Here is a 24,360-nt window from a genome sequence, read left to right as displayed (position 1 = left end):
GTAAGTGGCAACCCTCTTACATTTACATACTAAAGGGTAAGAAGAGAGAGCTGAACAGAGAAAGCACCTCATAAGTAGGTGCTTCTTCTATATTTTAACTTACATTTTCTAGACTTCCTGGCCATGTGTAAGGAAGAGTGAATGTAAAGGAGCCTAACTCACACCACCTTAAACATCATCTCTGAATCTGGCCCTCTATATCTAGTCCACAGCTCAGGCCTTTTAAATGTTTCAAAAAAAAAAATGCTCTTTCAATCTGAATGCTAGAAAACTGTTAAGAGCAAGTGAGCTCAGCAATCAGACCTGTACTGAGAGTGTTGCTGGGGGGCAGGGGAGGAAGATACGTGCATCATAAAAGAAGGAAAACAATCAGGCAAACCCCTGAGAACATCTTTGTGTCTCCAGATACCCATCTTATGCCTTTCACAGTTTTCCAGTTATTCAGCTTCAGCATCATTATCCTCTAAGTCATGTAGCTCACTTGGGATCTGGATTTCAATTGTGCTAGCATCAGAGCCTAGCAAAACAAAAGAGAAAGGACTCTGTTACTTTGGACTCTGGGTCATTTAAAAAAATAAGTTGGCAAAGCACTAGTTCTGTTTAACCAAGTAGGAGTCTTGGTACATAAGCTTTCAGACCACAGAGCTCTTTGGCCAAAAAGTTTATGTATTCAGACAGACAGTATGTGAGGGCAACAAAAGTTATCTTTATCTACCCTGTGCCTTGTTGCTGTCCGTGAAATTGCATTCCTAGGGAAATGGTTGATTGCATTACCCAGTGAGCTATTGGGGAGCTAAGTTATTAAACTCAGAGTACTTATGTGATTGTGGGAGAGTCTGTGAGCTATGGCCAATAATTTCTGGTGCCTTGAGCAAAGATATTTGTTAAAGCAACAAAAATGCGGATCTCCCTGTCACATGGGAGCACATGATTGGGGGGAGGGGGAATAAAATTCATGATATTTCCACAGAAACTGTGGTATTTTGTTGAACACTGTAGCCTGAAGGGAGGCTTTCTAAAAGAGAGTTCACACAAGATCTGCTGTAGTAGGCCGCTGAGCATTGCAGCCAGTTGCTTGTACCTTTCCCTAGCTGAAATTAACGTCCACCTCGGTTCAGATATTGTTATTAGCTCTGGTACTACTTGGGAGCGTGAGAGGTAGGACAAGAACACTTCATCTAGTGCGGGTATGATGGAATTTATTCTTTATGCTTCTTGAACGAAACTTCTCAGAACTAAATGGTTTTAAAATGCTACCTTATTTTTAGAGAGAGAGAGGTTCTTTACACTTTTCCATGCTTTCTCAGGATGCTGCAGAACAGGTGTACAGGGGCCTTTGTCTACGCCCTGTACATATCAGTGCAAGATTCTGCACCAGCTTCAAATAGGCAAGGGAAGACAAGAAAAGGAGCGAGAAGCTAGAATAGGAGGTTGGCCTGGAGATGGGGGATTGGAGATTGACTGTGTTTGTGGATCCAATGGCTACAAGTCCAACTCTAGGGGATGGATAGATGTTATGGTCTCTACTGCCTGGAGCCTTGGATCTAGAATAATGGATCCAGAACTTCACAGTTCCCCCTCTCCCCAGACTGAGATGAGGCATTACCTTTCCAAACCCACACACTATAACTGGTTCAGAAAAGAGTTAGATAAGATCATGGAGGATAAGTCCATCAGTGACTATTACCTAAGATGATCAAGGATGAAACCCCATGCTCTGGGTGTCCTAAGCCTCTAACTGGCAGAAACTGGGAGTGAACAACAGGGTATCACTAGATAATTCCCATGTTCTGTTCATTTCCTCTGACATATCTGTCATTGGCCACTTCTGGAAGACAGGATAGTGGGCTGGATGGACCAGTGGTCTGACCCAGCATGGCTGTTCTTATGTTCACACTTCTCCTGTTCAAAGCCCATTATTCCATGCTTTGAGGTGAGGTAAATTTTACCTAAAGGAAACGCTCTCTTTTGGTAAGCATTAAAGGTTCTTCTGCACTCTGAAAATACCATCAGCCCCATTATTCATCACATGCCACCAGAGTGGTGCAAAAGAGTTCTGAAGTTAATTAATCCAGCCACTGGAAGATTCCCCCTGTAAAAGTGCTCTGTTTTGTTGCATTTCCTACTACTAGATAACTTAACTGTGGCATTGGAGTTGCAACAATATTCCTACTGCTAAAGTCCTAGCAACAACCGTGTTTTGTGGGGTGTAGAGCATGATAACATTTGCTCTTTTGGCTACCATAAAGGAGGGCAGCAGCATCTTGCAAACTAACTCTCTAGTAAATGTTTAACTAGATCTTCACATTTGTAAACAGAAGATGGAGGCTCCTTTCATACACAAAACTTGAAATAAACCTTTCTGTGGCACTTCACAGTATTGTTTGTTGCCTGAATGCCATAGACAAACAAGCTCTTGGGTTTATTTTTATTTGACATACCTGCTAATTGACACAATTTCTAAATCAAACCAAGTTTTGTTTTTATCATTGTTTTTACCATTGGCCATGAAAGGCTAAATCATTTCCTTTCTCTCGGGGCCAAAATGATCCAGGTGTAATCCATCCTATGTATCTGAGTGGTTTGAGGTTTTACTCACGCTAATGGAATACCATACGTTAACTTGGGAATGTAAGTAAGAGAGTGATTGCCATTCAGATGAGAGAGAGGGACAAATGGATGTTAGGAACATTAGCTTTGTTAACAGAATGCAAACCTCCAAGACTTCATAACAATTAAATACTTCCAGTTGGAACCACTAGGAATTCCTCTTAATTCTAATGATTATGTCAGTCAGCTTCTCCCATGTGACCCAGAGCAAATCTCCAATTTCTTTAAATGAATTTAGTGCTCATGAAGTTCCCAGATTAACATCTTGGAGACTGTTCTAATTATCTGCAGCGCAGGTAGAGCCAATTTTTCCCCTTTAGTGGGCCTAATCCCTGACCCAAAAGGCCAAATGCACATGAGTTAGAGTGTGGATCAGACTCCATGTCTTTTCAATTCTTGACCTCTGCTGAAAGTTTCAGTAAAGATGAACATGGATTACCTCTGCAGTGGTCATTTTTGTGAAGTTGATACCTGTGATCTGGGAACTAGGCTAAGGCCACATACTAATTTCACAGAGGTCACCGAAATGCCATTGTAGGACAATTGCTTTAGCAAATTGCAATAGCAATAGCAAATCCTGGATTTGGATTCATACCCCCCTTTTAGGGGCTGAAGATCTCAATAATCCATTCTCTCGAACCAACCCATTCCTCCACTTCTCTGTCCTATCTACAAAGTCTTCTTCCTGTTTACCCAAAGCAAATGGATACATGTATTCTGAATGCTCCTGTGCAATGCCTCTTGGCAAAGCTGCATTCTTTTCTCAAACTTTTCCTTAAGAGCAGTGTTAGGATGAGCTCCTTCCTAGCCTAATGGCAAGCTGGAATCTGTCAGAGACAACTGGTACCTCCCGACTTTAGGGGAGGCACAATTTAAAGGTTTGTCCCCTCCCAAAACAGCTTGAGTCGCGGCCCCTCCCTGCTGCTCCCAGCTGTTTGCTGATCCCTCTCCCCCGGGCACAGCTCCAGGAGCTGCCTCACAGAGTGGGGCACCCGGCTGGCAAACCCTGGCAGAAATTGGTGTGTGTGTGTGTGGAGGAGGAACGTGTGCCCCTCCCGCCCCCCACACGTTGCCTCTGGTTGCAAGAGAGAAGCCATTGATGTACGGTCGGATAATTCATCTACTTTTGCTAAGGAACTGCAAAAGATCAGGTAATGTCAACCAATCTACTACTAAGCATTCCATTTTACAGTGCTTTATGATTCAAGGTGATCACACAGTTGTACTAAAACCCATTGAATATTCTGACTCAACAACCTCACAGACACAATCATGGTTATTTTTATTGTTATTTTAGATTAATAGATTATAAAGATAGGCTTGACTACTGTGATCATCTAGTCTGACCTCTACAACACAGGCCATAAAACTTCCCTGAGTTCATTTCTGTTTGAATTAGACTACATATTTTAGCAAAACATCGGTCTTGATTTAAAAATTGCTCATGATGGAGATCTGTCACAACCCTTGATAAATTGCTCCAATGGTTAATTACTTTAAAATAAATACATTTGTGCCTTATTTCCAGTCTGAATTTCTCTAGCTTCAACTTCCAGCCAGTGGATCTTGTTCCACCTTTGTCTGCTGGACTGAAGAACCCATTATCAAATTTTTGTTCCCCATGTAGGTACTTATAAACTATGATCAAGTCACCCCTTAACCTTCTCTTTGTTGAACTAAATAGATGAAACTCCTTAAGTCTCACTATAAAGCATGTTTTCTGATTCTTTAATCATTCTTGTGGCTCTTCTCTGAACCCTCTCCAATTTCTTAATATCCTTCTTGATTTGTTGACACCAGAACTGAACACAACACTCCAGTAACAATTTGCTTAACTCTATTGCTTCTGCACCTAGATACCAGGAATGTCATTTCACCCTAGTGGAAGCCACTGTATCAGGAAGGGAGGACATTAAAATTCACCATGGAACCTTGAATGCACACAAGGAGGGCGCCCACAGCCAGTTAATGCCAGCAAGCTAGTGTGCTCTACATTCACACTCTGGCTTGCCATGCACTAACTAGTTATGTAGACAAACCTTTAGGGAAAGCTCCCATGCTAAAATATTTGTTTCCTGACTCTAAACACACATCTTCCCAAAGAGGGAATGCATTCTCTCTGTTATATATACATATATATATATGAAGAGCTGGACAGCACCTGGACCAGACATGATCCACACCTACTGGCTAAAGAAACTAACAGCAGTGCATGAATGCCTAGCAGCACAGATGAACCAGCTGCTAGCAGCAGGCTCCCACCCAAACTGGCTAACACAAGGAAGGACAGTGCTGACATTGAAAACCCCTTGCAAGGGGACAGAAACATCCAACTATCGCAATAACTGCGCTCCCCAAACATGGAAAGTCCTAAATCAGGCATCATAGCTGCCAAGCTACAGACCACATGGACCGAGTACCAGAGCATCAGCTCAGAAGGGCATTGGGACAACCCCAAGCTCAAAACACCAGTTGCTCATAGATAGAGCAGTCGCCCAAGGACTCAAGTCTAGACAGACCAATTGAGCACAGCCTGGATTGACTACACGGAAGCCTATACTCAATGCCCACACGTGGATCTGTGACATGTCTGGCGCTATCAAAGTCAACAGGACACTAAGGACCTTCCTCAAAAAACTCAATGGGACTATGGAAGACAACCCTAGAAGTCATGAAGAGGCGCTTGCACAAGTGGCCATCAAGTGTGGCAATACCAAGGTGAGTGCACGTCCCCAGCTGCTGTTCTGATAGGCTTAAAACCCCCTCAGCCAGACTAATCACAAGGACTGGATATGGTACAGGTTAGGAGTGGAATACCATAGCCATCTCTCTACAGGATGACACAAAGCTGATATGCTAAGAAAACGAGACCCATGCGACTCGCTATCACCTGACGCGGATTACAGTGAGGAATATCGGATGTCGAATCGGGACTGGAGGAATGTCGGCCGGATGGTAAGTGAAGAGAGGAAGTATCAAGCACTGATGGGGTGGAACTACCCAGCGGGCCACATAGCAGACTACAGACCAGCTACAAAGTAACCGTTTGGCGTCCCATAGTCACACGTGAAACAATGATGATGAGGCAAATGAAACAGCAACATCCAATGTAATCAACCAAAAGGCTAAGAGCAGGTCCTGAAGAGCCAGCTCAGTGGGAAGAACAATCATTGCATCAACGGATACGCCTGCAGTTATCAGATTACCCTGCCGGGCGTAATAGTGAGCTGGCCAAAGAGGACATGGAGGCTGCCGGCGATGTGAGAAACCGGAAGCTGTCTCACAATGCACGGAGGTTTCCAACTCCCAAGTCCAACACCCAGAGGACTGTATACCAGCTGGAAGAAGGCGGGCGGGGGGTTGGTGGCATCAAAGCACTGTCCGGGACGAACCCGGAAAAAACATCCACGGAGTACATCAGTAAGATGCCCCAAAGATGAACTGCTGAGAGAATGCCTGAAGGCAGCAGCAGACAGTGAGGAAGACCACGCAGAAGAAGTCCATGGCCAAGACAAGACCTTCATTGGAGATGTACCATCGACAGATAGCTGAGGTTGTGGCTTGTAAATGGGAAATACCTACAGTGGCTGGAAAGGGTTCGGACTAAAAGACAGCACTGAGGCACTGATCATAGCAGACAGGAGAGCACTGAGCACCAGATCCATTGAAGCGCGGGTCTACCACACTAGCGAGAGACCCAAGGGCAGGACTGTGCAGAGAGGGTGTCAGAGACAGTCCACACATAGTGGCAGGATGTAAGATCAGGCAGGGAATAACAGCATCACTGGAAAGGTCACAACCAAGTGAGCTGGGCATTGTGTACAGGAACATCTGCACAGCGTACGGGGCTAGACCCTCCCAAGACCAGATGGGAGATTTCCACAGAGAGTTGTGGAGAACAAGCAGGGCTAGATCTGTGGGACTTCCAGATCCAGCGGACAGGCAGGTACTGCCAACAACCATGACATCGTGGTAATAGACAAGGAGCAGAAGACAGCGGTCGGTGATAGATATAGCAGTGCCAATGTAAGCAACATCAGGAAGAAGATAGTGAGAAGCCTGGAGAAGGTACCAGGCCTGAAAGAGGAACTAGAGAGGATGTGGAAGTGAAAGGCAAAGTGGTCCCAGTGTGGTAGGAGCCTCGGGGCTGTGACTCCCTAAGCTGTGTGAGTGGCTCCAACAGATACCAGGAACAACATCAGAGCTCTCCTGTCCCAGAAAGTGCAGTGCTAGGAACGCTAGATACTGCGCAGGAACCCTCAAGACTCCCAGGCCTCTGGTAGAGGACCCCGAGGTTGAGGAACGACACAACCACCCAAGGGGTGAGAGGCGGATTTTTTTTTATATATATACATTATATATATAAAAAAAGTCTCTGGGTGTTGGACTTGGGGTGGAAACCTCCGTGCATTGTGAGGAGCTTCCGGTCTTCACATTGGCAGCTTCCATGTCCTCCTTTGGCCAGCTCACTATACCGGCAGGGTATCTGATGACCGGCAGGGCGTATCTGTTGATGGCGTGGATCTTGTTCTTCCCCCATATATCTCTTCATGGCTAGCATTCTTATTTTCTAAACATTTGTCACATTCACTTCAGCCTGCAGCTTTTAGATCTTTATGTAGCCCTTTCTCCTTCCTCTCAACCCCGAGTACTTTCACAAGCAGGTCACTTTCCACACTTAAATGTTGGTCCTATTTCCAGCATCTATTATACCTTCTCCTAAAAATAATCATACTATTTCAATATAGGTAGAGAAGGCACTTACTGTGGCATAGAAGAGTGACAGGCATCTTTTTTCAGTAGCTCTTGAACACAATACATCTGCATCTTCATCTCTTATTCTAACTCTAGTCTTCTTATGCCTCTTAAACAGGGAGTTAGATTTGGTCTTGCTGAAGGCAGAGTCAAGCTAAAATTGAGCCAAATCACAAGCTGGCTACACACAGATGAAAAAAAAAATACATCTAACAGAGTGTTATGATCACACTGTGATCAGCTGACTCAACTCACTCAGTTTTAGGGCACATCTACGCTTGCAAAGTTACAGCACTGGTAATTACAGTGCCGCTCAGAGAGTGCCGAAGGAAAACCACTGTTGTGTGTTCACACTGACAGCTGCCTACGCAATAGCGTATTCACACGTGTGGCACTTGCAGCACTATTCAGAGTGGTGCACTCTGGGCAGCTATCCCACAGAGCTCTTTGGGAGCTACAACTTGTGGGAAGGCAGAAGGGGTTGCGGGGCATCCTGGGTCCTGTCCCAATGCCCCATGATGCATTGCTTTGCATCCCAGAAATCCCTGTGCTTCCTTCTGCATTTGGCACCATCTTTCAATGCCCTGCCTTTTTCAGGCTGCTGGAATGGATCCCGAGCTGTTGACCAGTAGGCTGCTTGCACTTTGACCAACATGTCACGACTGACAGTGCAGTTATTCCTTAAACTACAAAGTAAAGAGGAGTGTAACTATGATCTCGCCAAGTGTAGTGGTTGTGACACGAGGTTGCTTTTGGCATTCACGGAGGTGCTGACAACAGTGGAATGCCGTTTTGGGGCTTAGGAAACAAGCACCGAGTGGCAGGATCACATCATGATGCATGTCCGGGATGATGAGCAGTGGATGAGCAGAACTTTCAGACGAGGAAAGCCACATTCATGGGACTGTGTGATGAGCTCACCCCAGCCCTGCAGTGCAAGGACACGAGAACGAGAGCTGCCCTGCCATTGGAGAAGCACCTGGCGATTGCACTGTGGAAGCTGGGTACTCCAGACTACTACCGATCGGTCGCTAAGCAGTTCAGAGTGGGGAAAGTCAATTGTTAGAGTCGTGTTGATGGAAGTGCGCAGAGCCATTAATCCCATCGTGCTCCGAAAGACCATGACTCTGGGCACTATGAGTGACACTGTGGATGGCTTTGCATAAATGGGCTTCCCTAACTGCAGAGGGGTGATCGATGGCACACATATTCCAATTCTGGCACCAGACCATCTAGCCACCAAGTATATTAATTGCAAGGGGTATTTCTTAATGGTTCTCCAAGCACTGTGGATCACTGTGGGCATTTCACAGATTTTAATGCTGTCTGGTCTGGAAAGGTGCATGACGCACCCATCTTTCAGAACACAGGCCTCTTCAAGAAGCTGCAAGCAGAGACTTTCTTCCCTGACCAGAAGATCACCGTAGGGGAAGTCAAAATGCTCATTGTGATCCTGGGAGACTACATCTAACTCTTAATGCTGTGGCTCATGAAGCCATACATGGGGCAACTTGACAGCAGCCAGGAGCAGTTCAACAACAGGCTAAGCAAGTGCAGAATGACTGTGGAGTGTGCATTTGGCCATTTAAAAGCCTGCTGGCGATGCCTTTATGGGAAGCTGGACGTGGCCAATGACAATATTCCTATGCTTATAGCCACATGCTGTACGCTCCTTAATATTTGTGAAGGGAAGAGTGAAAGCTTCACTCAGGGATGGACCACAGAGGCTCAGCACCTGGAGGCTGAGTTTGAACAGCCAGAGACCAGGGCTATTAGAGGGGCACAGCACAGGGCCATAAGGATCAGGGATGCGTTGAGGCAGCAATTTGAAGCTGAAAGCCACTAATATTTGTTGCTATGCTCAGAATTGCAGTGCTTGTAATCCTAGGAGGTGATTGGTGCACATAATGCAAGAAGGGACCTTAACATAATTGTATGTTGCTTTGCAGTGCTCTTTTTGCTTTTACTTAATAGAATAAAGATTGCTTTCACACAAACACAATTCTTTTATTGAAAGACAACAACCAGAGGAGAGAGTCAAATGAAAAAATCATCAGCAGGGAGGGGGGATGGGAGAAGGGAAGGTCTTAAGAGGAGGAGGGCTCCCAGAATGGCTACAGATTTGTGTATGTCTAGGGATCATACCCAACTTTCTCCTTTGGAGTATGCTGCAATAGGTGCTGGACTTCAGCAGAGCCAAACTGCAGATGGACGTATTGAGTGCAGTGGGTACTGGGACTCCATGCTGGACTGTGAGGAGGGAGGAGTGGAATGCTGAGGGTAGAGAGTGGAGCCAGAAAGTTGATAACAGTGTGTTGGCGGTGTGGGGGCGGGTGCATGGGAAAGAGTTTTGCAACAGAGGCTGCAAAGGAGGGCAGGTGTGGAGCTGCTCGGTTTGAAGAGCTAGTATCATCTGGAGCATGTCCGCTTGGTGCTCCATAACTGTTAAGAGCTGCTCCATGGCTTCTTTCAGGTGTGCCGCATTCTCCTTTCAGTCCCTCTTCTCGCTGTCCCACCACTCCATCAATTCTTTTTTCTGAGCAGCAGAGTGCATCATAACCTCACACATAAAGTCCTCCTTGGTTGGTCTTGGATGCTTTCTAATTCTGCACAGCTGTTCTGCCACTGATAACAAAGAGGGAGCTCTGCTCCCAAGGTCACCTCTGTGAAGTTTAAATGCAACATTTTACAGCAGCAGTATTGTTTGCAACAAAGACAACACTGTTTCAATGCTTTAAAACACAGCCAGTACTCACACACCTGTCACTAACTAGCTGACCCCAGGCAAGCACACATGAGACGCAAGACCCCCAAAATGGTGAGCAGCGACAGGGGCAGGGGAAATCACTGTTCCCAGACTCTGCTGTACACTGGGCACATGGCTCTTAAAAAAAGCAGCACTGTAGGGAGTCCTAATAATCATTCCTGTCCCCACACTTTCCACATGAGTTGATCATTATGGAAGATATCTCGCTGCTGAGGGTGAGCAGGGTATCAAGGGAGGGTCTTCTCCAAGCCTGTGACTTCCACCCTGATGCTTATGCAGCTATCCTGTGTGAAGCAATGGTCTCCCAACCCGTCAAGGCAAAGTGGGCTGGGAAAGTTACCATTCATGGGGTAAGAAACAAAGCAGCTCTGCTGAGGAACATGTGGCAGCAGATTGCCCAGTATCACCATGCGAGTTTTCTGGAGATCTCTGAGGCAGATTCCCATGAAGTGAGGGAGTGTATCAACAGTCTGTTCCACCGCTCAAACTAGGCAGGAGGTGGGAGACAAGCCTGCTTTCTGCAACCCTCCTGACCCCAACAACTTACTCAAGCAAGAACGACTCTCTTCAGCAATTCCCAAAATTAGATCCACTTACCAGGGACCTCCTCTCCTGTTTGTGCTTTGCCAAGCTGCAACTGCTGTGACTGGGTAGGCTCCTCCTGGGTAGAAAAGAGTTCCTGACTGCAGGCATCTCTGGCCTCTGAGTCATCCTCTATCTCTGGGTCCCCTTCCCCCTCTTCATCCAAGATTACCTCCTCCTGGCTCAGTCCACTCTCGACTGGCACGCAAGCCAATGAAATATCCACAAGGTCCTTTGCAGTGGAGGTGTGGTTGCCACCGAGTATTACGTCCAGCTCTTTGTAGAACCGGCAGCTCGTGGGCGCAGTACCAGAGCAGCATTTTGCCTCCCATGTCTTGTGGTAGGCATTCCGCAGCTCCTTCACTTTGACCCTGCACTGCAGTGTATCCCGGTCATGGCCCCTTTCTGTCATGCATCTAGAAATCTGTCCATAGGTATCATAAATCCGACGGCTGGAGCGCAGCTGGGACTGGACATCCTCCTCTCCCCAAATGCTGATGAGGTTCAGCAGCTCAGCATTGCTCCAAGCGAGGAATCACCTGGTGCATGGAGCAGGCTTGGTCACCTGGAAAGATGCGCTGAGACCACTGCACGCATCACCGAGCAAGCAGGAAGGGGACTTTAAAATTTTCAAAGGAATGTATGGGGTGGGACTGACAGTTGGTCACCTGAGGGCAGGGTAGTAGAGTTCAAACCAACCAGAGAGGTGAGAACAGGCATTGTGGGACACCTTCTGGAGGCCAATCGCAGTGCTGTAATCCGCCATGGTGTCTACACCAGCACAGAAAGCTCTACGCCTCTCGTTGGGGTGGTTTTTTTAGAGTGCTGCATCTGCGCAGTTTCTGCGCACTAAGTAGCTTGGCAGTGCGTATACCTCAGGAGTTACAGCACTCAAAACTGCTTCACTGTGCACAAACTTGCCTGTGTAGATGAGGCCTTAATGTCTTAGCTGTTGCTTAGCACATAGTAACTTGAAGACACACAGTGACATGCAAATCGAATCAGTTTTGTTTCATTACCAATTGGCTCATTCATGATGGAGAAGTACAGAATAAATTTTCTATCTTCTCAGAGTACAGAGACCTGGCCCAATTCCAGGATCCAGATCTGAGCTTTCTAGCTTGGGTCCATCTCTACCTCCAAATACTAAATGTGTTCATGTTAATTTCTGCAGTATTAATTAGAAACACATGCTTTTCTTCACTTGAATTACCACACTTTTGTTCTTGCTGCAGTTTCTATTGTATTTTGTTTGACTAAATTTCCACAGGGCTCTCTATCTGTGTTTTGGTGATCTCATGCATTCCATCTGCCTTTGAACACTAATGATGCTATCAGATGTGTAATGTCCTCTAAGGGGCTTCATTTGAACAACAAAGAAAAAAAGTCTTAACACTTGTTGCTCCCTACTTGCAGTTGATCTTCTGTGTCAATTTACCAAACAGCAAGTCTCCTAGCAATGACAGGTTTAAACATACCTGGCAAGGGGCATAGATAGGATTTAGGCTAGGAAAACATTCTAAACCAGGTGACTGCTGTGGGTCTTGATGACATTACAGTGTTTTTCTTTGTAGTTAAGAGTCTGATCTTTCTAGGAGTCCTTCCAATCTCTACAGTACCAGCATGCAGGCAGGTGGGGCTAGGACCTGGGATCAGTTAGTTTCGCAGTGGAGATTACTTGTTTGTTTTTTAATGTAAACTCAGCCAACCAGTGAATTTTCTCATGTCTCAGAGCTCCTGCTGGAGGAGTCTTTTGAAAATGTGATCCACAGACACTCGAATGAGTGCAGCTTTCTTTCTGTATAAACAGAAATGTGTGTGATCTGTACCTACAGAGTTTGGGAGTTATATGTTTATACAACTGGCAACATTCTAGCAGAGAAGTAATTGGAAGACAAAATAACCAAAAGCATCCAGGGGTTTGACAATACTCAACAGCTTCCCCAACAATCATCCTGTACATATATGTGTATACAGACATGCTCTTTAACAGGTGAGTGACCAAACCACCGTCCGGATTCATCCGGACTTTCCTAACATGGGGTTATCTTATCCACCCTTTGCCCTAGACATCCCCATGTGTAACTGCTGTATATCTGATCTTGATAAACCCTTCCCCAGCAAGGTCAACTGAATCTTGGAAGATGATGCCCCTCTCCTCACATACATATTATGCTGCCTTCAGGAGTACTTGTAGTATGGCAGAAGAAGTAGGTATCCTAGACCAAAGCCGTGCTAAGCATTTTAGATTCTAATGCCTCTTCAGTATATATAATCAGGGAAATCAGAGGAAGGATTTAGTTAGAGATGTACAGAACACTTAAGCATTTGACAGCTAGGGAAACCTCAAATATGTAGCTTTGGTGTTCAAGAACTTTACCTCTTTGCATTTCAGCCATGCAATTAGCATGAACATCTGCCCAGACTGAATACTAATTAAATGTATGAAACTGGCTGGGCAAAATGTAGCCCCACTCTACTCCGATGGATAAATTCAGGCTGGTCTGGGAAAATGCATCCCATGGAAGCAGGGGATAAGATACACTGTGTTCCTGACAGTTTTCATTTTACTGTTATAATTGACACAACCTAAAACCAAATGTCGAGTTTGTGCAGAGAATATATATTGTGTGTTTGTGTTTAACAATCCAGCTTCTTATTGTCACATAGTTTCACCTACCACTATGCACAAATTCTCATATCCTGAGGATTCCATTGCATTAATGGTTTTATTCCAAATGAAGTTCTAGCTTTGTTATATTATTTATATATTTTACAATGTTATTTCTTCAAGTGTTCGTTTAGCTGGGCTTTGTTATGCGCTGGTGTGTGCAGAATATGATCATGTACAATTAATCATGGGTATGTCCCTAACCCATGTTATCTGAGCTGAATGTAACTTGCTGGACAATTGTTTTGAATGTATAAGTGCTCAGTAATTCTGCCCATGACCCGATCAGCATCTCACATCTATCTTTCAGCTGTGAGTCATGGACACCTCACTATCCCAGAGAAAAGTGTGGACTGGCCAGTAAACTGTAGATATGACTATTAATTAGAGCCCAGACTGTCCTGCCCCAACATGGTCTAAGACAGAAGCCACATCTCATGTGTGTTCCACAAGACGCTCACTCAGTCTACTGTCCTACTGTGGATTGGATTCTGTCTCCACTCTCCCTGAGCCACTTTCCCAATACTAATTTGAGACCGAACACTCTCGACATAGGCTAGCAATAAATAGTTCCACATTCAACTTGAAAAGACTCCCAGTATGCTTCCAAATTGAGCTTGAGACCATCCCCTACCCGATACATGCTGGCTGTATGATTTACCGTAATAAAAGCCAAGATCATACAACTGTAATTCATCTACAAAATGGGGAAGACAATTCTTTATCATGTGATAACTAGTAGGGGGTCTCCTACCCACTGATAGTAGATAAGCAGAGTTCAGGTTGGTGTTGAAACATAGCTGTATTTCCTGACTTGCTGTGAGGTAGGTGTTTTACACTACTAGTCCCACATTCTAGCTTCTTGACTTTCAAACTTTGTTGTTAATGTTACCTTTGAATTTCCTTCTAACTACATATTTTAATAGTTACAACGATCTATTGTTTTACATGAATAGTTATGCCTTTTCAAACGTAAGTATATCTTACTGAAGACTTTCCTCTTCTAAATACGTAAATCAAATACCTGCAGAAGGCTAAGGTAAGTTAATGCAACACTTTGCTTGTAGCTAACTGATCTGGTGCATGGTAAGGGAAGGAAAGCTATTTTTTTATGGTCTGCATGTGTAATCCACACACCTTCTGAGTGTGGTGCTCTGTCCCATCCAGTGGCACCAAGACCACTTAGAGAGAGTTAAATGAGTTTGCTCTATAGCCTTAGCTAACAGCTAGTTGGCTTTTAGCTCATGCAGTAGAGGCTCATGCACTAAGCTCCAGAGGTCTCCGGTTCAATGCCAATGACTGGGGTCTGTCAGCATTACACATGCAGTAAAATTGAATGCTGACTGGATACAAATGTGCAGGACACGCATTTACCCTTCCGTTTTAGAACAAAGCAGGAATAGCTCAAGTACACATGCCACAGGAACTGAGGGAGTGGTAACATTTCATCACCATTAAGTTTCTTTTAAAATTAAAAATCACTGTTGCTTTACCCTTAGCATACGGTATATGTATGTCACAATGCACCAAAATTAGCCTAGTCATGGAAGCCAATGTTGTCAGAGCAACAAGAGGCTTTCATGAAAGGTTTGGGTTTGGTTGTCTTCTGATAATATCCCCCACAGACTGGTAATGTGTTAAAGGATCACTCAGCTTTCAAGCCTGATTTTGAAAAACTTTTGGGGGCAGATTGTGGCCAGCTTTTTGTGAATGAAGCAAGCAGAAAGGCGAGAGAGTAACAGGATCTTGTACAGGTGTTAACCACATTGTAAGTAGGGAGCAGAGCCATTGTTCTTTGCTCAAGGTCAGCAGTGGCACTAGTCTCTCAAATGCGGTACAACCAGGCTGCGGAGTACAAGGGGAATGGACTGAGAAGTGGTCATTTTCCCCTTTCAGATGTGCTCGGCAACTTTGATGCGCTGGAGCAGAGGAAGGAATGCTGGATTAAACAGACTTCTAGGGCTTCTCGCTACAAAGTAGTCACCTTGCAAATCCATCTTCAGCGCATGGCTGTGCCTTTGAAGGCATGATCTGTTTGTTTACTTTAGGGGTTTGTGCTGCTGCCCATGACAGTAGCATCTCAGAGAAGATTAACAACAATTCTCTCTACCTGTAATAGTCTTGTTTTCTTTCTGCTCCTAAAAATTACTTGCACTTAAATGAAAACAGGATCTTTATTTTGTAAGGATCCATTTAAATCTGCTCCAGAAATCTTCATCCTCTGCCTGTGACACCACTCTTAGCGTCAGTGGAAATGACCAGTTTTACAAACCAAGGATAAGGGCTTCTGAAGGAGAGGAAATTAATTCTTACAAAATAAAATATCCTGTTACATGCAAATGGCCCTGGTAACCAAAAATAAAAGTGGGCGAGGAGAAAAAAGATAGACATGATTGTTTTTAAAGAGTGTGATTTTAAAGGTTTTCTACAAAGCAACTGCAGCTCTTTAAAGATCAGTCCCAGCATTTATCAATTTACTTTATCACCTTTTTATTGATTATAGTAAGATCAACTGTTTTCTTTGCTCCAGTTGTGCCTAGTTCTCTGACCTTCCTGGAACTCTGAGCAGTATGGCTGTTATCATTCTACTCTTTAATTTAAAAAAAGTTACACAGGGTTTCCATGGGGTTTGGCAATCTATTTATGCTTAAACAGGGTTGTACCAGAACCAATTATACCACATTTGGACAGCTAGTACAAAATTGTTTAAACTGACTTAAAGATTTGTTCTAACCTATGGCAGGACTAGCATGTTTTTTAAAACTGGTGATCAGTTTGGGCTGGACAGTACAGGCTTGTCAAACCACACTGTAACTTAGGTTACCCTTGTTTAAACCATGCGTAAGCACTGTAGACTGAGCCCCATTTGCTAGTTAACTATCAACCTGTTTTAACAAGTATTTGAGCACAGGTGCTTAGATGCCACCATGCTGAGCACAGTAGTTAGGGAAGGAAATAAATATTGTTGTTTGAATTCCCTTGAGTTCAGTAAACCAGGATATAAAATAGAACACTCCGCAGAGAAAGGACTGCAGGTTACATTTCACTGTCTTTTGATGGAATTTAGGCACCAAAGTCATTTAGATGACTGAAAATGATACCCTGCATCCCTTAATGGTATAAATACCAGACTTCACTGTACTAAAAGACTATATTCCTATTAATTGCAACTGCATTTAGATAAAAGCACACTTAAATATCCCACTAAAATTCAAATGGGCAGGGTAAAAGAAGAGTTATTAAGCGGGGTTCTATATGCAAACAATGCAAATCTATATCTGTGTCAAAGTTGTGTCTTTCCAACATTTGATCATTGTTTTAAGGATGACAATTTTGCATCCCTACAATCCTCGCGATAGAATTCCAGATATAGAGCGGCACCTCTGGAAAGTCAGGCAAGGGGCCAAAGTTAGAAAAACCCAACACAATAGTAATTTATTAAACAAAAGAATAGTCTGCTGAAGTACAGGTTACAAGAGGGTTAAAACAAAAATGTACAAAAAGAAATCAATGAGGTTAATTAAGAAACACTGAGCTTCAAACAGACTGCTGCCAACATAATGGAAAGCAATCAGGCATTCATCAAACAGTATCATCTCCTCCCACACTCCCTACAAGAGGACTGAAGACATAAATTATCATTTATGCCTCCAGGAAATATATAGGATGTGACAGATGACAAGGCCCCAACCAAGCCCTGGAGCAAATAGTGATGCAGTAGTTAATCAAGAGTCATGGCAATGGGAGAGGTAACATTAAGCTTTATGAACAGGAGTACTTGTGGAACCTTAGAGACAAACAAATTTATTTCAGCATGAGCTTTCGTAGGCTACAACTCACTTCTTCAGATGCATAGAATGGAACACACAGACAGAAGATATTTATACATACAGAGATCTTCTGTCTGCGTGTTCCATTGTATGCATCCAAAGAAGTGAGCTGTAGCCCAGGAAAGCGTATGCTGAAATAAATGTGTTAGTCTCTAAGGTGCCACAAGTACTCCTGTTCTTTTTGCAGATACAGACTAACACGGCTGCTACTCTGAAACCTGTCATTAAGCTTTATGCAGATACAAACTACCAGCCCTGGTAGATAGGAGAGTTTCTGGATAACCTGTCATCACTGGTAGTGTTACCTTCAGACAGAATGCTTAAGGCCTCGTCGGTCTGCTGGCTGCTGGCTGCTGTTGTCTTCTTCGAGTCGTGGATGTTGCTTTGGTAGTTCACAGAGGATCCAATGGCAGAAGGGTAGCCATTGTCAGCATCAGCTGATGTGGACATTGATTCCCATGGTATTTCTCTCTTTTGCCACTTCAGGCTCAGTTTCCACCCAGTCCAGCCATAGAAAGTGAGTGTGAAGAGAAAGCCTTGCATTGGATTCAGTACTCCCTGGAAGAGACAAGAAAGGAGAATTGCAATGGGAATTACGGTAAAATCAACAGAGTGGTGAATTTCAAGTACAATGAAACCATTCCTGTGCATTCAGGCTACATCTGCGCTGCAATAACAAATTCACGACACCAAGTCTCAAGGCCTGGATCAGCTGATTTGGGCTCGCAGGGCTGCGGGCAATACAACTGCAGTACAGACATTAGGGACCAGGCCGGAGCCTGGGTTCTGAGCCCAAATGTCTACACTGCAATTGTATAGCCCCGTAGCTCAAACCCCACAAGCTCAAGTCAGCTGGCCACTGGTCTTTTATTACAGTGTAGACATACAGACTTTCTTCGTAGTGAACAATTACTGCCTTGAGAGATGATGTAAAACTCACCCATCTGCATCCAGATGAAAGTACATGTTATGTGTCTTCTAGCCACAAGCAAATCCAGGGAAGAAACCAGAGCCTTTGTTCTGGTACACAATAACTCTTAGAACAGAAGGGGTCAAATGCTTGCCTGGTTTGACTTCAGCTACTCCATGGAGTTGTATCAGGGATAAATATGGCCCTCACTGTGCTTTAACAGTCTCCATTGTGTCTTATGAATTTTATTTTGCATGAGCAATTATAAGACTTCAGTGAAAGCAGAGGCAAACATACTGAAAGCAGTCACTCACAGATAACCAAGTTCTTAAACAGTGATCAATCAGCTTATAACGGCTGCTGACTTATAAATAAGTCTATCTTTGTTGGATTAAAAAACTGGGCAGCTGAGAGAGTCTCTCAAAAATCACCTCTGTCCCCAGTTCCTTGGATATTTGTTAAGTAAATGCTTCGGATGTTTCTATTTTTCTCGTGGGAAATCAGCACTTTATTTTCAAAGCCAGCCTACAAACAGTTCAATTCCTAAACTTGACCTCTTGCCCTCCAGGCCAGGAAGAGCTGAGAGCTGTGTCATGTGAGTGTGTTCAGCCCTTGGGACAGAAGGGGGCACCATGTGAGTGGCATCACTTAACCCTTTAATACAGGATGAAACCTGGAAATGGAGAGATAGGGACTTGGGGGTGCCTGATTGCTTGTCAGAGGGTAGCAGGGTGTGCTGGGGGATTGGGAAGAGGAGTAATTTATCCCTTGTAACACTAATGTAGGATAAAATCTGGAAGGAGAGAATTAGGTACGCAGAGCTGGAGGTGTCAGGGTATCGTGTGTGTTCTGGGAGTGGGGGAATGTTCCATGCACAGTAGGTGTACATTCATCCATAATACTTCAGTCCAGATTAGCCAGGCTCATCTGAAAAATTGAAATGTTAATACTGATGCTCTACTGACTGGCAGATTTAGAAACAATGCTTGTAAAGGAGGCCTGGCGAGTCTTCTGTGGGGAGAGGGCTGTAGCCAAGGTGCACGTAAAAAAAGGAGACAGTTTTAAGAGAAGAAAAAATTGGTGGTAACATGGGTTAAACTTGCAAGCGAAGCAGTGGATTCTCCAGCTCTTGACATCTTGACATCAAGACTGGATGCCTTTCTGGAAGATATGCTTTGACCAAACAAATTATTGGGCTCAGTACATGGATAACTGAGTGAAATGTAATGGTCTGTGATATACAGGAGGTCAGACTAGAGGATCGAATGGGCCCTTCTGTCCTCAAATTCTATAAATCCCTATAAGATTCCCAGAAAGTGGGAAGGGGGGGAATTATTCACAGCTAGAGCTATGCCATAACTCCAACTAAAAGAGTTTTAGTGCCTTCCATGTGTTTAATGTTCACTTAATTAAAACTTTCGTCCAAATATACCCTTGACCCTCGTCTAGAATTTTTTTCTGTCATTTCAAAAAGAAAAACAAAGAGTGTGTTTTTACTAATAGGCTTTGCAGATATTTAAAATCTCCCCAAAGAAGCTACCTGCATCATCAGCTCCAGAATATCCTCTTTTGACTAGTCCAGGAACATTACGCTTATGGGGAGATAAGGAAATTACAGTTCAGTGATGGTCCAAAATACTTTAGTAGTGTTCCTACAGTATTTTGGATCACTTCTCTGAAAGACCAATATATTGTTCTCTCCAGTAATTATTCTCTGTATATACAGATGTTTTCTACATAGCAGCTTTAAAGAGCAAAGAAAATAATCTTAGTTACAAATACAGGCTGAAATTGCTAGTAAGCACCCAAGTCGTTAGCCTGTATTCAGGAATCACTGGTGGAAACTCTGTAGTCTGTTATTCAGGAAGACACAGTAGATGATCATAATGGTCCTTTCTGGTCTTTCAAATGAATGAATCATCTTGACTTCAGTAGGGATGCACAGAGGGTCAGTCAGGGCAAAATTTATCCCTTAGTTCTTCTTGCAGAGTTCTTGTAACTTTGAAAATGCTCTCCCTTTATTTATTTATTTATTTTTTTGTATCGAGGGGAGATTATATTTTGAAAGAAATAAACACTCATTACATTGGTGCTGCTGCCTGTCATACACAGAAGCTACTTCCAAGACTAATAAAAATCATGGTTGACCTACCATTATAATCCATGTGATCATTGCAGCATTTCTAACATTTTTCAAGGGGCTTCCATTGATATCTGGCTGCATTTCAAGGTAGAACAACAGGCTCTCATTGATGACGTTTGGTAACCAGCTGTTGCAAGGATAAAGAGGAAAAGAAAAAGACAGATTTGTTTGTATACACAGTGGTTTCATTACCAAAGCGTAATTGTGGTGATTGTTGGCAGGGAGAGGGAGAAGTCTGTTTGTTTTTTTAAAAAAATGCTAAAGCTTGTAGCCAATAATACGAAAAAGCAGCAGGTCTGGGAGAATATGATCAGGAAACAAAATCCTTTTCCTAACCCAGCCTGAAACAAAGAAATAGACACAACCAAACGGAATGCAATCCTAGCATTCCAGCCTGCTGTAGACTGATAAAATGCAGAATTAAATCAAGTTGATTAGAAAATACAAGACTAGAATGTACTACAGTCTACAATGGGGAATGTCATCAACAGCACCTTCTTATATTTGCAGCCTGTAACGTGGTGTACCAGGCATTTGCTGCTTCTTTCCAGAGGCCTCACTGCCTTGGCAAACCCTGCAGAAGAAGGTGCCTTGCCAGAAGGGAAGGACATTGATTTCAGACATTTATGGATTGCCTAGAGAACTCTCCCATGATCAACTGCAGGCAAAACCAGAGAGAGCTGGTTCTACAGCACCTATCAGGACCAGGAGCAGGTAGAGGCCAATCAAGGCCCAGCGGGCCAGATAAAAAACAGTGGCTGTACCTACTACAGGCCAATTCTGGGTGAAGCCAGGAAAAGGAAAGAAGGCTTTTCCTGCCCTAATCCAAGTAACCTAGCCCAGTCAGAGCCCCAACCTTGACAATGTTGGGTCTCTATGAAGGGTTAGTGTTTATACTGTGGGCTTTAATGCCCAGGTGGCTATTTTGAGTTAAGATTTAATTTGTGTTCTGTTAACCCTGGAAGGGGACTGGACTGAAACCTGACCTGGCTAGAGGAGCTGGCCATTGCAGACCTGGGAGAACAAGGGGTGTTAGAGAGGAAGAGTGCCTGCAACACTATGTCCTGATACAAGGGGGCACTCTGGTATCAAGGGCACATTATAATATGGCATGTAAATAGAGTTGCAATGTTCATACATACTGTGACAGGGTCAGGCCAGATGGCTACAAGAGAGTGGTCGGAGGTAGATACATTAGCTCCAGGTTAAGCAGGTCTCTTTTCCCTGGGTGAGATAACAGGGACTATTACAGAACACTCAGGAACTTTCTAGAACTAATTAAGGCAGGCAGGCTAATTAGGACACCTGTAGCCAATTGGGAAGTTACTAGAATTAATTAAGGCTAATCAGGACACCTGGTATAAAAAGGCTCTCACTCCAGTTAGTGAGATGTGCGTAAGGAGCTGGGAGTGAGAGGGTGTGCTCCTGGAGGACTGAGGAGTACAAGAGTAACAGACATCAGGAGGAAGGTCCGGTAGTGAGGATAAAGAAGGTGTTTGGAGGAGGCAATGGGGAAGTAGCCCAGGGAATTGTAGTTGTCATATAGCTGTTCCAGAAGGCACTCTAGACAGCTGCAGTCCACAGGGCCCCGGTCTGGAACCCAGGGTAGAGGGCGGGCCTGGGTTCCCCCCAAAACCTCCCAACTCCTGATCCAACATAGGAAGATCTCTGAGGCTAGCAAAATCCGCCAATAAGCGCAGGACCCACCAAGGTAGAGGAGGAACTTTATCACAATACACTAAATATATATAGCATTGCTACGTTGCTGCATATCATTCCCTAAACAACTACAAACTTCAGAGTTACATTAAAATGGACTTTAAAAATCACATCAAAAGAGGATTGCAGATGACTCTGAAATTGCCATAACATATCAATAGTTCTTACCAATAAGGGCAGCTCGTGGTCAGCTAGCAAACATCAAGTTAAATGAGTCAATAATTTTCAGCGCCAAAGAGAGGGTATGTCAGAAAGCCCAGGTTTTAGCCCTAGTGAACAGACTTTAGTGCAGTTTCTCTGTATTTCTCCTGCATAGTCAAATGGGTCATTCCCATTCTATGTGAAAACCTCACGTTTTTCTCCCTCCACCTTGCTCCCCTCACACTTCTTCCCTGCTCCATTCCCCCCAACCCGTCCACTTTAGCAGGCTGCTCCCACACATGACCTAAGGCAAGCCGCATTCCCTCTTTGACACTGTTTCCTTTCCTACACTATTTCCAGCTATCTGTTTAGACAGCAAGTTCTTCATGATAGGGACCATCTGTTGCTGTATGTTTGTATGGTGCCTTGCATGATGGACCCCCAATCTCATCTCAAATGTGCTCATGTAATATAAATAGCAAATAATAATTTCTTCTTCTGAAAGGATCTTCTGTTTGTTCAGCAGTTTGTGCTGAGCAGTCAACACCTTCACTCCCAGTAGTACTCCAGAATCTTTTGTACTAGCCGCAGCATGCTTTATAAGGAAGTTGCCACTGCAGAAAGGCAAAATTGTGTCCCAAAGAAAACTGCCAAAGGATACCATATCGGAGACGGGAAAAAGTGGTCTGAAATTCCACAGCCAGACCACATTGAGGCTACTCTTGTGGAGAGTGACCATAGCAATCTTTGTATTTTTCAGACTATTGCTCTAGGCGGCTACCTACCCAGTCAATGCCTACTTATCTTTTTTTCCCATTTTTCTTTGAGTCTTTTGTTTTCATGTTGCTCAAACTTTTTTTCTCTCCAGCTGTATATTCTGGAACTTGTGTCACAACTGCAAGAGGCAGCTTAATGCTTCAGCTACTAAGTAAAATAATTTAGAACATTTTACTTTATAGACAATTCCTCCCCTTGAAACTGTCAGGTTGACAAACAAATAGAGCAAACCCACCGATGTCGTTCACTCCCCCCACCTTGGGAAGTTAGGAAGTATTCAGAGTTTTTTAAAAAATACGCCTCCTACCATATAATGAACACCAGCATAATTTTGAAAAAGCGGATCTGAATCTCCATCCCCACGCGTCTTTCATTCTCTGTGTAGATTCCTTGTCTTCCTTTGAGCAATGAGGCAACTGGAAAGTACAGAATTGTATAATGAGTACCTGGCTATGGGTTTTTTTTTATTTATTTACAGGGATCCAGAGAGTGGGAAAGGGAAGAGGAGAAGCTGTAGCTCAGGTTACTGCTGTGATGGGACTTGATTTTAACCAGCAGGGAAGAACTGCTAGCAAACAGAAGGTGGAAGGCAATTTGGGTGAAAGTTATCATGAAATGATAGATTTCATGATTCTAAGGAAAGGGAGGAGTGAAAGTAGCAGAATAAGGACAATGGACTTTTTAAAAGGCAGACTTTAACAAACTCAGAGAAATGGTAGGTGAGGTTCCATGGGAAGAAAATCCAAGAGAAAAAGGAGTTCAGGAGAGCTGGCAGTTTCTCAAAGAGACAATATTAAAGGCACAACTGCAAACTATCCTGATGCAAAGAAGAGAGAGAAAGAATAGGCATAAACCAACATGGCTCAGTCAGACGCTCTTTAATAAGCTGAATATCGAAAAAGGAATCCTACCAAAAGTGAAAACATGTACAAATTGCTAGGAGGAGTACAAAAGAATAGCATGAGCATGTAGGGACAAAATGAGAGAGGCTAAGGCACAAAAAGGCAATAAGAACAAGTTATTTAAATACATTAGGAGTAAGAGAAAGATGAAGGAAACTATAGGTCCTCTACTTAGTGGGAAAGGAGTGCTAATAATTGACTACATGAAGAAGGCAGAGGTGTTTAATGCCTGTTCTGCTTTAGTCTTCACTAAAAGGATTAATGGTGACCAGATAGTTGAAACAAAGCAACAAGAGGGAAGGAACAGAAGCCAAAATAGGGAAAGAACAAGTTAAAGAATATTTAGATAAATTAGATGTATTCAGGTTGGCAGGGACTGATCAAAATCATCGTATGTACTTAAGGAACGAGCTGAAGCAATCTCGGAAATGTTAGCAATTATCTTAGCCAGCTCCTGGAGGACATAGGTAAAGTCCCAGAAGACTGGAAAAAGGCAAAGCACCTATCTTTGAAAGGGGGAGCAAAGATGACCCGGGAAACTACAGACCAGTCA

At 43.8% G+C, this 24,360-nt stretch overlaps 1 protein-coding gene across 1 annotated transcript in view; it reads right to left on the bottom strand.

The window, feature by feature from the left end:
* Nucleotides 1–437: 437 nt before the first annotated feature.
* Nucleotides 438–24,360, bottom strand: part of GPR143 (G protein-coupled receptor 143) — a 41,706-nt gene continuing 17,783 nt past the window's right edge. Inside the window, exons 6-9 of the mRNA XM_032777662.1 lie at nt 23,213–23,321; nt 20,278–20,395; nt 17,521–17,773; nt 438–517 (exon numbers count right to left, since the gene is read on the bottom strand). Coding sequence (XP_032633553.1) covers nt 438–517; nt 17,521–17,773; nt 20,278–20,395; nt 23,213–23,321 — 560 coding nt within the window. The remainder of the gene's footprint in view (nt 518–17,520; nt 17,774–20,277; nt 20,396–23,212; nt 23,322–24,360) is intronic.

Source organism: Chelonoidis abingdonii, chromosome 1 (assembly GCF_003597395.2).
Source record: "Chelonoidis abingdonii isolate Lonesome George chromosome 1, CheloAbing_2.0, whole genome shotgun sequence".
In the NCBI taxonomy this organism is placed as follows: domain Eukaryota; kingdom Metazoa; phylum Chordata; order Testudines; family Testudinidae; genus Chelonoidis; species Chelonoidis abingdonii.
This window is presented reverse-complemented; position numbering and strand designations above follow the sequence as displayed.